This window comes from Brassica oleracea, chromosome C8, assembly GCF_000695525.1.
Source record: "Brassica oleracea var. oleracea cultivar TO1000 chromosome C8, BOL, whole genome shotgun sequence".
NCBI lineage: Eukaryota > Viridiplantae > Streptophyta > Magnoliopsida > Brassicales > Brassicaceae > Brassica > Brassica oleracea.
In genome coordinates, this window is record NC_027755.1 from 20,517,115 (window position 1) to 20,533,847 (window position 16,733).

Here is a 16,733-nt window from a genome sequence, read left to right on the forward strand (position 1 = left end):
TCAAATTGGTTGTTCATGGTGGTTGTGGTATTGATGACAATGGCAATCTTGTAATTACTTGACGATGATGAGGATGAGAGAGTAAAAATGTCATTTTAGAAAAAAAAAAATTGATGGCATTTTCGTGAATTATATGAACTTGTGGGGGTGAATAGGGCAAAACTAATTTCCAAAAAAAAAAGGTTAGTTTTGTGTTTGACTTTAAGTTGTAGGTCAATTCTGCAAAAAGCCCTTTTAAGTATCAAATTATACATTTATAATAACTTTGCAAATCTGAAATCTGTTTCGTCGTGGAAAATTCCGACGACATTCCGACGAAAGTCAAAAACCCGTCGGATTTCCGTCGGAATATTTCGATGGAATTCCGAAGAAATTCAAATCCCTATCGAAACCCCAAAATTATAATATTCTGTCAGAATTTTATCGGATATTTCCGACGAACATGAAGTTATATGTTTCGTCGGAATGTCATCAAAGAAAACCGACGAAAATATTGTCCGTCGGAATGTCCGTCAGAATGTTGTGTGTTTTCTTGTAGTGTTCTCTTTCGCCGAAGTTGTTCCTCCTATCCCCTTCTCCGCCGTCTTGTCAACGACCGCCTTGTCCGAGCTCTGGTACCGCAACCATCCCTAACATTGGCTCGGCTCTTGGAGTAATGACGCGCTCGATTGGAGCTCCACGGTGGAGAGAGAGCGCCTTGCATGCTCACTTGTGGTGTTTTTCCGGGAGATGGAAGCTAATCTAGATCCGTCTTCGTCGGTTTTATGCGGGAGGTGGAGGCTTACTCAGATCCACCGTCGCCGACTTTAGCTTCCGGGAAGGGGAGTCTCCTTCAGCTCCGCCTTCGCCGGCTTTTAGTTACGGAGAGTGGAGGCTTGCAAAGCTCCGCGATGCCGCTTAGAAACCCAGTGTCCTTTGGGTTAAGGTTACTAGTTCGATTTGTGTCAAGTTCGGTGAGGTTGCCGTTAAAGTGGGTGTTTGGGTCACTGCGGATGAGATATCGTTAGACGATGAAGCTTTCCGGCGATGGTGACGACTTTCAAGGGAAGAAAGCAGTGGTTCTTGGTTCGCTTGTCTAGGGTTTGAAGTGATTCAAAGTTGGTGGAGATCTCGGTGATCGATGGAACTCGCCGGCGTGAAGACAGTGCGGTGAAGAACGGTTAAGATGAGATATCGCTAGACGATGAAGCTCTCCGGCGATGGTGACGACTTTCAAGGGAAGAAAGCAGTGGTTCTCGGTTCGCTTGTCTAGGGTTTGAAGTGATTCAAAGCCGGTGGAGATCTCGGTGATCGATGGAACTCGCCGGCGTGAAGACAGTGCGGTGAAGAACGGTTATGAGTTCGTTGGAGGCTTGTCTGTTTCCAAGCTCCGACAAACGCAGGTTTAGATGGTGATGCTCTGGCGGCGTAGAGGCGGAGGCGGTTAAGTTGATACAGTTGCGACGCGTGTCGCGTGAACGGAGCAGATCTCTCCACGTGTCTAGCCTCCTTGACTTGCTATCCGACCAGGTCGTCCGGTTTCTGGGTCTGGGCCGAGGGTCCATTTAGTCTTTTGTTGAGCCCGTAGTGTCTTGAGCTTTAAGCCGTTTTTTGTTGTATACGGGCTTCAGCCGCTTACTGGGCTTGGCCCGTTTATTTAATATAAAAAAAAAAAGAACATGTGAGTGTTCTGTTGGAGTGTTGGACCACAAGACTTCTTAAGTTATTAGACTTTTGTCACATTGAATTATTGATGACTCCAAAGAAGATAATATATTCCACAAAACTAGGAACCTAGTTACAACTGTCAGCCAGTTTGACTTATTACCGGTTGATTATGGTCGAAGGATCTGTCCTGCAATGCTAATGGGATTGCTACCGTGGAGCTAGGACTGATGAATTTGTTTTGCTTTTTTTGATTGGAGGTTGACTGATATGTAAGAAACTGGCATTCTCACTATTGTCAAAAAATTATCTCTTCAACTTCTGCCCCTTCAACGCCATTGATTGGCAGTCAAAAAATTCCACAACGTGAGCTTAACCATAAAACCTATAGTTATATATACAGTATTGCAAAATATAAGAATTAGTAAATGTATGATGAACAATTTATCCAAAAGTAATGAAGTTTGATAAGTTACAGAAGTTTCATAAATTATCCAAATATTATTATTAGTTTTTAAATATCCAAATATTATTATTATTAGGTTACTATTTTCACAAATCCAGTTTGTGCCCAATCCTATCATTGTAGAATATAAATTTTTATTAATGCTTAATGACCTGAGATGTTAACATTTATCTCATTCTTTATAGTTTTTTTCTTTATAGTTGTAACATATATCCCTAAATACAAATGTTAACAAACTAAATACTGACAAGATATAGGTGATTACTCGTAAATCATATGAATTGTGGAAAGTTGGAATGTCATAATATTTAATTAGCAGAACATACAATTTTTTTATCTGTACTTGTTATATACTATAGGGTTGGCCCACTTTACGGACGAGGGTTGAGTACACAATAAAAATTATTCTATACGAAAATATATTTTTATTTTATAAAGTATTTTAAAATATTCTAAAATTAAAATAACGATAAAATAACAAATAAAAATATAATTCTGAGATCATTTTGATATTTTTGATAAATATTTTCTGTTTGAGTTTAAAGTGAGGTAACATTCACTGTCTTCTATTTTATTTTAAAAAAAAAAATAAAATTAGTGATCCAATTGCTAGTATCTTCTGGTAGATCTGGTTTGATCTTCATCATAACTTGTCATTGTCATGTAAAATATTAGAATTTTGTTGGCTGTTTTTGGATGTGCTAGATTTTGCATTTGAAAGTTATTTGTTTGGTTAGGATGGAGTTTTATATCTTTGAAATGTTTTACGTAAGGAATTGATTGGTGGAGATTTTGAGGCTTCCATGAATTTGATGTCATACGAATCATTTAGCAGGTTGATGAAGATGATATATATTATATATAAGATCGTGGAAGCGGTGGACGTGTGTCAATGGAAAGACTGTAAATGGCTGGAGGTTAAGATGCTTGTATACCTGTGGGCTGTGGGTTTTGTGCTGCCTCATCGAGAATTGGGCACGATGCCATTAAGTTACGAACATCTGCTCTGGAAAACTTTGCAAGCTCAGTGATTATGTTGACCTGTATATATTTTGGTACATAGTGATTGTCAGATATTAGTTCTTGGATTTGATTTTACGACGTGGGAAGTTTAAATCTTAAGGTTTATTCATGTGGACTTAATGGAATGAGTGTGTCATTCTTTTTGGGACTTATTACTTGAAAATATTGTGTCCTCCAGGTTGGTGCCAAGATCATGCAATGGTTGATGATGGATGTTTTGGTGGTCAGTTTTTAGTTTTGAAGACCATAACTCCATAAGGTTTGTTATGGAAAGTGAGCAAGCTAGGTATTCGTAGTCATGTTTGTTATTTGCAAATAACCAAAAAAAAATAGATTTGTAGAAAGAAGCTAGAGAGATAGGGAAAAGAGGGTTTGATAAAAAAAAAATTTACACTCCAAAGACACATTATGTCTTTGCAATTACATAATAGAACACATCTTGTTTTTGGCACATTTTATCTCTATGTTTTGTCTTTTTTACCCTTTTAACTAAACTAAACTAACTAACTCAAATCCATGTTTCTTCTCTCTCAATACTTTCTTTATTTTAAATAAACAAAAGACTTTTTCTCTCTCTTATTCCGAATCTCAAAATCATTTTCCCAAATCCATGAATTTTAATATCACTGATTTCTCTTTCACCTCTCGTTTCATTTGATTTCAAAACCGACCATGATGCCTCACCGGATGATGTATGCGCCGCCTCCTTACTCTCCTTATCACCACTATAATTATTTGTATCATCATCACCAATCTCGTGGTGGCAAACATAAAAACGCTGAGAACGTTGAGAACTGGATCGATTATTTTGCTTAAGTGGATGGATGATAGTTACCTTAATTGTTTCTTTTCTTTCGTTGGAGAAGTAAGTATGTGCTTCACTCTTACTTTTCCTCTTTTTTAAAAAAGCTTGTGTGTTTTCTTGTTTATGTACAAAGTCTTCTTATTTTGTGGATTAAATTTATATTTGTTCCTTGATGGTTTTGTTCATTGTTTGGCCGCTGTAATCACTTTTGAGTTTTGAAACAAATTGTGTAAAATAACTTAATTTATTGAGAAAATAATTTGAAGGTTTGAGAAAATAATTTGAAGGTTATGTGGACAAAAACATCAAAATGGAAAAACACAAAAAACGCATTCAAGATGTTCGACGAAATGCTTTATAAAAATATGCATGTCCATAAAACGGTGTCCACACAATCCTATATGATATATAGAAATATGTATATCCACAAAATAGTGTCCACAAAACCTCGTCCACAAGAACTCGTTCACATGGACATCAAAATTTATTATAAATTTACAAAAAAATATATACATTATGGATATCAAAATGTAGAAGAGAAAAAATTATAACTTATTTTATACATTAATATAGATTTCATACATTATAATTTGTAATAATGACCAAAAAAATATGTTGGGAAATACAAAACCATTTTTTAACAAAAACATTTAATTTTAATATATATTCAATCTTTAGATTTTTTTTTGTTTTAGATGTCATCTAGTGGTTTAGAATTAAACTCAATCATCTAAAATAACTAACTAAAGTAAATATTGGTCTCCACGATATAAACAACATTTTAAAATAAAAAAATGCAACCATCCTCTAGTTTCCCTTAACCAAGCGTGAGGGGTACTGCTGTAAAATCACATAGGGTGGAAGAGGACAATGTGTCCTTCCAGTGGAAAATGCCTTATCATGTCAAAAAAGATAACAATGCGTCTGAGAAGTAACGCACTCAAAAAAAAAAGATAGGTAAAAAGGAAAATTATATTTATCTACTATCTTTACATTATCTACCTTCTTATTCGAGACGGTTAAAACTCTGAGCTAAGACCGAAAAGCGTTTGCATAATTATCCAAAACAATGTTAGGAATGAAAAAAAAAACTATTTGAGATCCTGAGCTATACACTGAGGGAATACAGCGTGATGATAAAAAGCAGAGTATATATGTTCAGCACATTATCTTTATTTCTTTACGTCACACGTCTTATTTTTGTTTCAGTGTTTAAATTATCATTTTTATGGCCATACGTTTTTTTAGTACATGTTTTGCTGAGTAAATATATGGAATCTAGGAACCTAAGTGGTTGAATGACTCAGGAGTAAAATAACCATTGGATTATTGAACTTAATTTATAAGATCTTCTGAAGAAAACACAACAGAGAATAGGGGGAACAGGGATAATGATTCATAAGTATTTTCAAACAGGTATTAATGTGACCAGCTCCAGCATACTCTTCACCTTGGCAGATGTTGTGGTCTGAGCTTTTTTCAGTTTGAGACCAGTTGAAGTTTTGCTGCCAGAGTTATTCTCCTTCTCATTCCCACCTCCAAACATCTTCGCTGAGAGAGAAACTGATCCCACGCATGTGATCTCCAGGGTCCAAGATGTAGCACCATCCTTTTTCTGGCTTGATACGGTCACCTTTCCAGTGCAAATAGATTTAATGGACTGCAGGTATAAATTATTGCAATCAGAAACAGAGTTAGGAAAATTGCTGCAGATAAACATATTATAGTTTGAAACTGTACCTGATGCTGAGCAGTGATGATAAACTGGTTAAGCTCCGCTATTTTCATAGGCTCAACCTTTGAAAAGCCCCTCAACAAAGAAGCTGCTGATGTGTTCCCAGTATCATTTGTGAAGAAACTGTAGTAGTAATGAGTGTCCCGTGAGAGTGTGTGAGATAAGTCATGTAGCAGTACGTTTCTAGATGTAATCAAGCAGTAATTTTTAAATGCTTACTTTTAAATTTAACTCTCTCATGCATCAGTCTCCTTGTCATAGTGAGTCCCTGATGTGGCATTTAGAAAAATCGTCCTGGAGATGGGGTGTCAGTCTTTGCAAAAGCATCATGGTGGACATCATTTTACGAAAACATAATAGGGTTTCACAACAGTATGAAAGAATACCTCCCACAATCTTGGGATTATAGTTTGTTGCAACAAAAACTCGTGGATCCACCCTAAAGCTTTTAAGTTTTGTGAAACCACACAACTTGATAGTGGAACACACTCAAGGTGAAAGACACGTCACTACAAAGAAAAAAATGCGGACCAAATCTTCAACGTGTTTGTCTAATAAAGTAGTGTTATCAATTATAAAGGTGTAGAAACCTATATAAGAAAGTAATAGATACCTATCAATTTTATGGTTGCCATGACACGGTCTTTGTCTTATGGAGGATCGCTTACATGCCTCTTTACAGCAGTTAGTTCACCAGTTATATATATATGACCTAAGATGAACATTTGAAAAAATAAAACTGCTTTGAATGATGAGTGAGTTTAAGTCCAAAAAAATTAATAATAATAGGGTTACCTGGAATAAATGAGTGTTTGTTGGACGTTGACGGTAGCTTACATGAGTGTCGGCTGCAATACAGGAACACAGTGAAAAAAAATTAACAAAGGAAACAAAAAAAGATCTCAGAAATATGAACATAGTCTTTTGCATTTTAAAAAGTCGATAAATATGTGAGTTTTAAAGTCGAGAATACTTTGTAGTCACATTCGAATCAAGCAGGAGCATATCCACGGACATCAGTTCATCACCTCGCCTGATGTTCCCCGCCTCCTAGAAACGCAATAGCGTAACCTCCACCTCCACCGTGGAAAAACATCTACAGAATTTCAAATCTGAAAGGAAAACTCGAGCATTAGCCATTTTTTCAGAAAATAAGGAGATTGTTTTGTTTTAACAAATTGATAGGATGCTATAGATTGTAGAGATGCTAACCTTTTTATAGTGGAACCACCACCGCCTTTGAATAGCTAAAGTGGAAATGAAGAGAGATCGTGGAAGGTGGATTTAAAGAGGGAATTCAATAGCAATGTTTCCATTGATTACTTGATCAGTACGAAGAAGATGAACAGTTCGCTGGAAACTATAGAGTCGATACGGCGCCGATTAATCGCTGGATCAGGAGGAAGAATGCTCAGTTTCAATGGAAACCCTAAATCGCCTACGACAGAGATGGTAGAGAGATAAAAGACAGGATAATAAACGCACCGTTTCGCAATACATCATATCATGCTTTAATAAAATAGTCTATGGGAGTCGCTAAAAAAAAAGGCCATGGGCTTAATAATGCAAAATGTTCAGACATAATAAGAACGTAAGCCTAACGGATTCCGGAGAAGAAAAGAATGGTACGGAGCGTTCTAGCAACTGACGTGTCAGTGCGGGAGGCTTCCTATTTCTGACGTGTCATCTTTATTGGCAGCACCAGGAGTGATTAAAAGTCTCTTTTATATATAAAGATACAGTATTGCAAAATATAAGAATTAGTAAATGTATGATGAACAATTTATCCAAAAGTAATGAAGTTTGATAAGTTACAGAAGTTTCATAAATTATCCAAATATTATTATTAGTTTTTAAATATCCAAATATTATTATTATTAGGTTACTATTTTCACAAATCCAGTTTGTGCCCAATCCTATCATTGTAGAATATAAATTTGTATTAATGCTTAATGACTTGAGATGTTAAAATTTATTTCTTTCTTTATAGTTTTTTTTCTTTATAGTTGTAATATATATCCCTAAATATAAATGTTAACAAACTAAATACTGACAAGATATAGGTGATTACTCGTGAATCATATGAATTGTGGAAAGTTGGAATGTCATAATATTTAGAGTGTGATTGGTAATATCAGCGCAATTTGGAAGAATAAAAAATGACGAAAATGAGTGGAACATGAAATAAGAGGAAAAGGTAAACTTCAGAGTAAACGTTTACTCTAGAAAAAAGAGAAGAAAAACTTAACTACAAAAAACATAAAAAGACAAAACATTTACTCTATATCAGTGTAACTCCTTTTATCTTGATTGGGTGTTTATTCACGCAACTCAGTCAAAACATTTTTTACTCTACAAAAGTTACGCTAAAAGTGACTTTCAATCACACCCTCAATTAGCAGAACATACAATTTATTTATCGGTGCTTTTTATATGATGTTTTCCTAAAATAGTTTTGTGTTTTGTTTTCGATGCAAAAGTTGAATTTATTTTCCAACTTCATGGTTTATGATAATGAAAATAAAAATATTGTTTTTTCTTTTATGGACTGAACTCTCTTTTTTTTTTTTTTTTTTTTTTTTTTTGTCACTGATCTGGACTGAACTCAAAATAGACAAGATCAGTCAATTAGAAAATAGGAGCGTTTTGTTCATTTTTCTTTCACCCTCAGGAAACTAGTGCTTGCACATCAGTTGACGTGGAGGAAGACTTTAGATGGTCGACAAAAATGGCATCATTAAGAAGAGACAATAGTTGGTTCTTTACAACATCAGTAAGAATATCTCACTCACTTTCTGTCTAGTAGAATAATAAAAGAAATGAAAAATCAAGCCCTTTCTAAAAAAAATGAAAAATCATGAAATAAAGGCAAAACAATTGAGAAATGTTTATGGAGTAATAAATTTTCACATAAATCTAAAAAACACTGAACACACATATTTCCTTATATTTGCCGTTTGTCTTTTTACAATAAAAATTGATCTGAAATTTTAAACAATAATGTAATATGGGTGAAATATAATTAGTAGAGTTATCTCACATGTGACCATGTCCAATGTTTTATAGTCATTACTCTTGATAACTCCTGGTCACCCACATTTTTGTCTTCTAGTGCCATAAAATGTCCTGGTCTTTAAATGATCGGAAAGTATAATTGGACACCTCCCTATTAAGATGCCATACTTGTACGGTTGTACGTATTCAGTGATCCAATCAATCAGTGCCATGTTATACAATAAACCAATTATATGTCATGACAAAGTCTGACGAAAAAAAGAGGATCTAGACCAAGGGGAGGCAGGCTAGATGTGGCCATAGTTCAATAATACATTGGTATAGGCTCCAATCTTTTTTGAAAATAATATATAGGAATACTCCCAAAATGTTTATGTCCATAAAATCTCAAGAGTGATGGAAGAAGGTAGCGCAAACAAATAAAGCACAGTCTAACTGAAAAGAAGGTGATGTTTGAACCACAAGACTTAATTATGCATTTATCAAGTTCTTCATTCCAAAGAGGATAGTTTTGGGACTTTCCACAACTTAAGTACATTCTGTTACAACTTATACAACATACATGACATCGTAAACCGATCGGTGACTACTTATCCTCACTCAAACAAACAAGCCAAAGTCTTAACAGATCAGAAGGTGATGTTTGAACCACAAGACTTAATCATGCACTTATCACATTCGTTATTCCAAAGAGAATACTTTGAACACTTTCAGCAAATATAGTAAGTTCTGTTACAACTTATACAACATACATGGCGTCGTCAAGCTCTTCCACTCATCTTATACTTACATACACACGACTCAACTAAGTTCATCTCATCAAGAAACAGAGGAAGAGAAAAATGGCTGTCTTGCTCTGTTTCCTCTTGGTTTCTCTTCTTGCTCTTGTTTCATCAATCTTTCTTACAAACATTAAAACCTCAAAACTCAATCTTCCTCCAGGCCCTTCAACTCTTCCAATCATCGGAAACTTACACCATTTCGCAGGATGGCCCAGCAGATATTTTCACAACCTCTCCATCAAATACGGACCGGTGATGCTTCTCCGTCTCGGTTTCCTTCGAGTGGTTGTGATCTCATCGAGTGAAGCAGCTGAAGAAGTGCTCAAAACCCATGACTTGGAATGTTGCAGCCGACCAAACACCCTCGTCTCCGGAAAACTCTCTTACGGTTTCAAAGACGTCAACTTCGCTCCGTACGGTGAGTACTGGCGCGAGATGCGGAAGCTGGTGGTCATCGAGCTTTTCAGTCTTAAGAAGGTTCAGTCATTTAGGTATATAAGAGAAGAAGAGAGTGACTTGATGGTCAAGAAAGTATCCGAATCGGCTTTGAAACGATCTCCTGTGGATCTAAACAAAACTTTCTTCTCTCTCACGGCAAGCATCATCTGTAGAGTAGCCTTAGGACTGAACTTCCATGAGAGCGGCTTCGTTATCGACCAAGAAAGGATCGAAGAAATTGTTACCGAAGCAGGGGAAGTTCTAGGGACGTTCACTTTCTCTGACTTCTTCCCTGGTGCACTTGGAAGATTCGTGGACTGGTTGTTTCAACAGCACAAGAAGATCAACAAAGTCGTTGAAGAGCTTGATGTTTTTTACCAACACGTGATTGATGAACACTTGAAGCCAGAAGGAAGGAAAAATCCGGATATTGTTTCTTTGATGTTGGATATGATCGATAAACAAGGAAGTGAAGACTATTTCAAACTCGATATGGATAACGTCAAGGCAACCATCATGGTAAAATCTCATGTTAAACCATGTTTCTTGTTTAACAAGTAATAATGATTCAAACTTGGTGTGTTTGTTATGTTTATCTTAAGGATGTATTTCTAGCGGGGATAGATACAGGCGCCACAACTATGATATGGGCGATGACCGATCTTGTTAGGAACCCTAACGTGATGAAGAAGGCTCAAGAAAATATTCGAGCCACCCTAGGGCACAAAAGGGAGAGAATCACTGAAGAAGACCTAGGAAAAGTTGATTACATGACGTTTATAATCAAGGAAACATTCAGGTTACACCCACCGGTTCCATTTTTGCTCCCTAGGGAAACAATGTCCCACGTCAAGATCCAAGGCTATGACCTTCCTCCTAAAACGCAAATCAAAGTTAATGTATGGACAATTGGACGTGACCCCAAGCGTTGGACCAACCCTGAAGATTTCATCCCTGAACGGTTTGCGGATAGTTCTGTAGATTTTAGAGGACAACATTTTGAGTTGTTACCATTTGGTTCCGGTAGGAGGATATGTCCTGCCATGGCAATGGGAACTGCTACCGTGGAGCTAGGGTTGATGAACTTGCTTTACTTTTTCGATTGGGGATTGCCTGATGGGATGAACGTTGAAGAGTTTGATATGGAAGAAGCTGACAATCCCACGTATGTCAAGAAACTACCTCTTCAACTTGTGCCCCTTCAACACCACTAATGGGCAGTCAAAAAAAAAAAAAAGCTATACATCATGGATATAACTTGAGGATAGAACCTATTATTATTTTTAAATTATTGCAAAATGTACTAATTAATTAATGTATGATGAAAAAATTATCCAAAATTAATGAAGCTTGACAAGTTACACAATTTAATACATTATCCATAATATTTTTTCATTATTGTTATTATTCTTTTACAAATCGAGTTTGTGTTACACCTACTATTCTAAAGTATTTTATCTGTTTCGAAAGATATATATTTTAGAAAAAATATTTCAAAAAATATCTTTTTATGTTTCTGAATATTTTTATTAGATAAAAATAATAAACTGTAATTTTTTGAAAATTAATTATAATTATAGAATTTATATTGTTTAAAATTATGAAAATATATAATAGTAAAAGTTAATGTATTTGTAGTCAAAATTTGATATGTCTTCTTAATATATGTAAAATTTTCAAAACATTAGTTTTTTGGAGCAGAAAAAAAAAAAAAAATATATATATATATATATTTGTACAGATCTAGTTGCCAATAAATCCCTACATTAATGCTTAGTGATATGGGGAATGGGGATGGTGACATTTTTTCTATTATTTATTTTCTTTCTTCAAAATATTTATTTATTTTTGGTACCGATATTCAAAGCCTCTGAAGTAGAATTCTCATTAGATATATATATATATATCTAATCTGTTAATTTAGAGTCATATTTTTTATGGGCTTTTTGCAAAAGTGACTCAAAACTTGGAGTCAAACAGAAAACTAACATTTTCTTTTGACTCTTTTTTTTTTTTGAGATTTTAACCCCACACCTGCATTTTATCTACGAAAATGCCATTAACATTTTTTTTTTTTTTTTTTCAAAAATGGCTTCTTTACTGTCTCAACCTCATCTTCTTCAAGTATTTACAATATTGCCACTGCAATGAATAGTGGCAACAACCTTGTACGAACTGTTTGGAGCTTTTAATGCCCTTTAATGCACGTAAATCTCTTTACACTCTCTCTGTTTCAATTGTTATGAACTAAAAACAACATTTCTTTCACTTTCTCTCTATATTCATCCAAAAAACTCAAGCTTTTGATTCAAAATATGGGCTATGGTTGACAGAGCCATATTTCTTTCGTTTTGACTTACGGTTGCTTTCGTTTGAGGTTCTGGGTGGTTGGAGAAGACCCTGTGTGCAAACGAAGTCATCTCACCTAGTTTAAGGTACGAATTTGAATTTTTTTTCAAGATCTGTTCGCGTAGAAGACTTACTAGTAAGTCATCTGTATGTAGAAGACTTACTGATGAGTCTTCTGGTCAAACGGAAGACTTAAATTAAGTCGTCCAGCTTTGTTTGTTAAAAAAAAACACTCCAGACGACTTATATATACGTCGTCTACGAGAAACGGGCTAGTTTTGCATTTGACCGAATCGTGTCAGATCTTTGACTATTTCTGGACGACTTATAATTCAGTCGTCTCTGGGAAAGTTAAAATTTCAATATTTTATGAAAACTTGACGACTTACGTGTAAGTCGTCCTAGGTTAGTTTTGTAATTGAAAAATAAAACTTCATAATTTAACTTTAACCAGACGACTTAATATAAAGTCGTCCCTCCAGAAGACTTAATTTAAAGTCGTCCGGGGAAAGCAAAGTCGTCCAGAATTTTTCCCAATTTTCTGGTCAAACCTTGCTTATCCCGGACGACCTTAAATTAAGTCGTTTAGCTGGACGACTTTATATTAAGTCGTCTGGTTAAAGTTAAATTATGAAGTTTTATTTTTCAATTACAAAACTAACCTAGGACGACTTACACGTAAGTCGTCAAGTTTTCATAAAATATTGAAATTTTAACTTTCCCAGAGACGACTGAATTATAAGTCGTCCAGAAATAGTCAAAGATCTGACACGATTCGGTCAAATGCAAAACTAGCCCGTTTCTCATAGACGACGTATATATAAGTCGTCTGAAGTGTTTTTTTTTAACAAACAAAGCTGGACGACTTAATTTAAGTCGTCCGTTTGACCAGAAGACTCATCAGTAAGTCTTCTACATACAGATGACTTACTAGTAAGTCTTCTACGCGAACAGATCTTGAAAAAAAATTCAAATTCGTACCTTAAACTAGGTGAGATGACTTCGTTTGCACACAAGGTCTTCTCCAACCACCCAGAACCTCAAACGAAAGCAACCGTAAGTAAAAACGAAAGAAATATGGCTCTGTCAACCATAGCCCATATTTTGAATCAAAAGCTTGAGTTTTTTGGATGAATATAGAGAGAAAGTGAAAGAAATGTTGTTTTTAGTTCATAACAATTGAAACAGAGAGAGTGTAAAGAGATTTACGTGCATTAAAGGGCAATAAAAGCTCCAAACAGTTCGTACAAGGTTGTTGCCACTATTCATTGCAGTGGCAATATTGTAAATACTTGAAAAAGATGAGGTTGAGACAGTAAAGAAGCTTAATTAAGTCGTCCGATAAGTCGTCCAGCTGGGAAGACTTTCCAGACGCCTTATTATAAGTCGTCTAATAAGTCGTCCAGATGGAAGACTTTCCAGACGACTTAATTAAGTCGTCCGATAAGTCGTCCAGCTGGGAAGACTTTCCAGACGCCTTATTATAAGTCGTCTAATAAGTCGTCCAGATGGAAGACTTTCCAGACGACTTAATTAAGTCGTCCGATAAGTCGTCCAGCTGGGAAGACTTTCCAGACGCCTTATTATAAGTCGTCTAATAAGTCGTCCAGATGGAAGACTTTCCAGACGACTTAATTAAGTCGTCCGATAAGTCGTCCAGCTGGGAAGACTTTCCAGACGCCTTATTATAAGTCGTCTAATAAGTCGTCCAGATGGAAGACTTTCCAGACGACTTAATTAAGTCGTCCGATAAGTCGTCCAGCTGGGAAGACTTTCCAGACGCCTTATTATAAGTCGTCTAATAAGTCGTCCAGATGGAAGACTTTCCAGACGACTTAATTAAGTCGTCCGATAAGTCGTCCAGCTGGGAAGACTTTCCAGACGCCTTATTATAAGTCGTCTAATAAGTCGTCCAGATGGAAGACTTTCCAGACGACTTAATTAAGTCGTCCGATAAGTCGTCCAGCTGGGAAGACTTTCCAGACGCCTTATTATAAGTCGTCTAATAAGTCGTCCAGATGGAAGACTTTCCAGACGACTTAATTAAGTCGTCCGATAAGTCGTCCAGCTGGGAAGACTTTCCAGACGCCTTATTATAAGTCGTCTAATAAGTCGTCCAGATGGAAGACTTTCCAGACGACTTAATTAAGTCGTCCGATAAGTCGTCCAGCTGGGAAGACTTTCCAGACGCCTTATTATAAGTCGTCTAATAAGTCGTCCAGATGGAAGACTTTCCAGACGACTTAATTAAGTCGTCCGATAAGTCGTCCAGCTGGGAAGACTTTCCAGACGCCTTATTATAAGTCGTCTAATAAGTCGTCCAGATGGAAGACTTTCCAGACGACTTAATTAAGTCGTCCGATAAGTCGTCCAGCTGGGAAGACTTTCCAGACGCCTTATTATAAGTCGTCTAATAAGTCGTCCAGATGGAAGACTTTCCAGACGACTTAATTAAGTCGTCCGATAAGTCGTCCAGCTGGGAAGACTTTCCAGACGCCTTATTATAAGTCGTCTAATAAGTCGTCCAGATGGAAGACTTTCCAGACGACTTAATTAAGTCGTCCGATAAGTCGTCCAGCTGGGAAGACTTTCCAGACGCCTTATTATAAGTCGTCTAATAAGTCGTCCAGATGGAAGACTTTCCAGACGACTTAATTAAGTCGTCCGATAAGTCGTCCAGCTGGGAAGACTTTCCAGACGCCTTATTATAAGTCGTCTAATAAGTCGTCCAGATGGAAGACTTTCCAGACGACTTAATTAAGTCGTCCGATAAGTCGTCCAGCTGGGAAGACTTTCCAGACGCCTTATTATAAGTCGTCTAATAAGTCGTCCAGATGGAAGACTTTCCAGACGACTTAATTAAGTCGTCCGATAAGTCGTCCAGCTGGGAAGACTTTCCAGACGCCTTATTATAAGTCGTCTAATAAGTCGTCCAGATGGAAGACTTTCCAGACGACTTAATTAAGTCGTCCGATAAGTCGTCCAGCTGGGAAGACTTTCCAGACGCCTTATTATAAGTCGTCTAATAAGTCGTCCAGATGGAAGACTTTCCAGACGACTTAATTAAGTCGTCCGATAAGTCGTCCAGCTGGGAAGACTTTCCAGACGCCTTATTATAAGTCGTCTAATAAGTCGTCCAGATGGAAGACTTTCCAGACGACTTAATTAAGTCGTCCGATAAGTCGTCCAGCTGGGAAGACTTTCCAGACGCCTTATTATAAGTCGTCTAATAAGTCGTCCAGATGGAAGACTTTCCAGACGACTTAATTAAGTCGTCCGATAAGTCGTCCAGCTGGGAAGACTTTCCAGACGCCTTATTATAAGTCGTCTAATAAGTCGTCCAGATGGAAGACTTTCCAGACGACTTAATTAAGTCGTCCGATAAGTCGTCCAGCTGGGAAGACTTTCCAGACGCCTTATTATAAGTCGTCTAATAAGTCGTCCAGATGGAAGACTTTCCAGACGACTTAATTAAGTCGTCCGATAAGTCGTCCAGCTGGGAAGACTTTCCAGACGCCTTATTATAAGTCGTCTAATAAGTCGTCCAGATGGAAGACTTTCCAGACGACTTAATTAAGTCGTCCGATAAGTCGTCCAGCTGGGAAGACTTTCCAGACGCCTTATTATAAGTCGTCTAATAAGTCGTCCAGATGGAAGACTTTCCAGACGACTTATAATAAGTCGTCTGCGCAGTCTTTTGGATTGAAGTAAATACCTGACTCAAGATAGCAGCTTTCATTGATCTGCGGCCTCTGCTGCCCTCGTAAGCCAGTATCGGTGGAGACGGACTGTCTGCTCTGGGACCACCAATACTAGCACCCAATTCCGGCATAGCTGTGTACGTCTAGACCTGAAGAACTTGTATAAACCCATCCACGGTGTAACAGCCAGCAATTTCTTTGTTCCACAAAGAGTCCATCAGCACCTTAAACGCGACTCTCCCCCATGGATAATTCTCAAACCGTTCTAAATCCATCACTAGCCTTGCCAGAGTAGATCGTGTAGCGGTTGAAAACTTTCTCCCTTCAATGAATCCAGTGAAGATGGAGAGGTACGCGAGCCGCTTGCGATCTTCCCTGGACCAATCCCCGCATCTCTTCAGTGCTGCTATTATCTGATCAGTAGTTGGCCCAGCTTCCAGATGAACTCCCAGCATCCCCCAGAAAGAAACCATCTCTGGGGTAACGTCACATTTTGGTGTCTCAAGGTCCTCGATGTACTCGCAGTTTAGACCAGTGAGGTTTTCAAACTCTAACAGTGAAAACCTCAAAGGTTCTGGACCAACGAGAGACCACATCTCATACTTCTTCTTAATGTCCAGCTTGAAACTGAGCATGTAGTGAACCAGCCTTGAAGCCCAACCAAATCCCTGCTCCTTGAACTTGATGAAAACTCCCAAACTCGACTCCTTGAGCTCTTCAAATTCGTCATCAGTAAGAGCTTTCCTAAGAGCAGTATGCAACTTGCTGTTATCCG

General features: G+C 37.1%; 1 protein-coding gene across 2 annotated transcripts; it reads left to right on the forward strand.

The window, feature by feature from the left end:
* Positions 1-9,263: 9,263 nt before the first annotated feature.
* LOC106310423 (cytochrome P450 71B2-like) lies at positions 9,264-11,122 on the forward strand. Of its 2 annotated transcripts, XM_013747661.1 has the most exons (3): positions 9,812-9,888; positions 9,962-10,427; positions 10,511-11,122. In XM_013747661.1, the coding sequence occupies exons 1-3, from the start codon at positions 9,812-9,814 to the stop codon at positions 11,120-11,122; spliced, it is 1,155 nt and encodes a 384-aa protein (XP_013603115.1). The 2 variants fall into 2 exon arrangements, with proteins under 2 accessions (XP_013603114.1, XP_013603115.1); XM_013747660.1 differs by having other exon boundaries at positions 9,264-10,427.
* Positions 11,123-16,733: the final 5,611 nt, after the last annotated feature.

Excerpts from the sequence above, each read along its gene's own strand:
- LOC106310423 (XM_013747660.1), top strand. The coding sequence starts at position 9,531 with ATGGCTGTCTTGCTCTGTTTCCTCTTGGTTTCTCTTCTTGCTCTTGTT. Across the intron at positions 10,428-10,510 it reads ACGTCAAGGCAACCATCATG|GATGTATTTCTAGCGGGGAT; the intron begins GTAAAATCTCAT and ends GTTTATCTTAAG.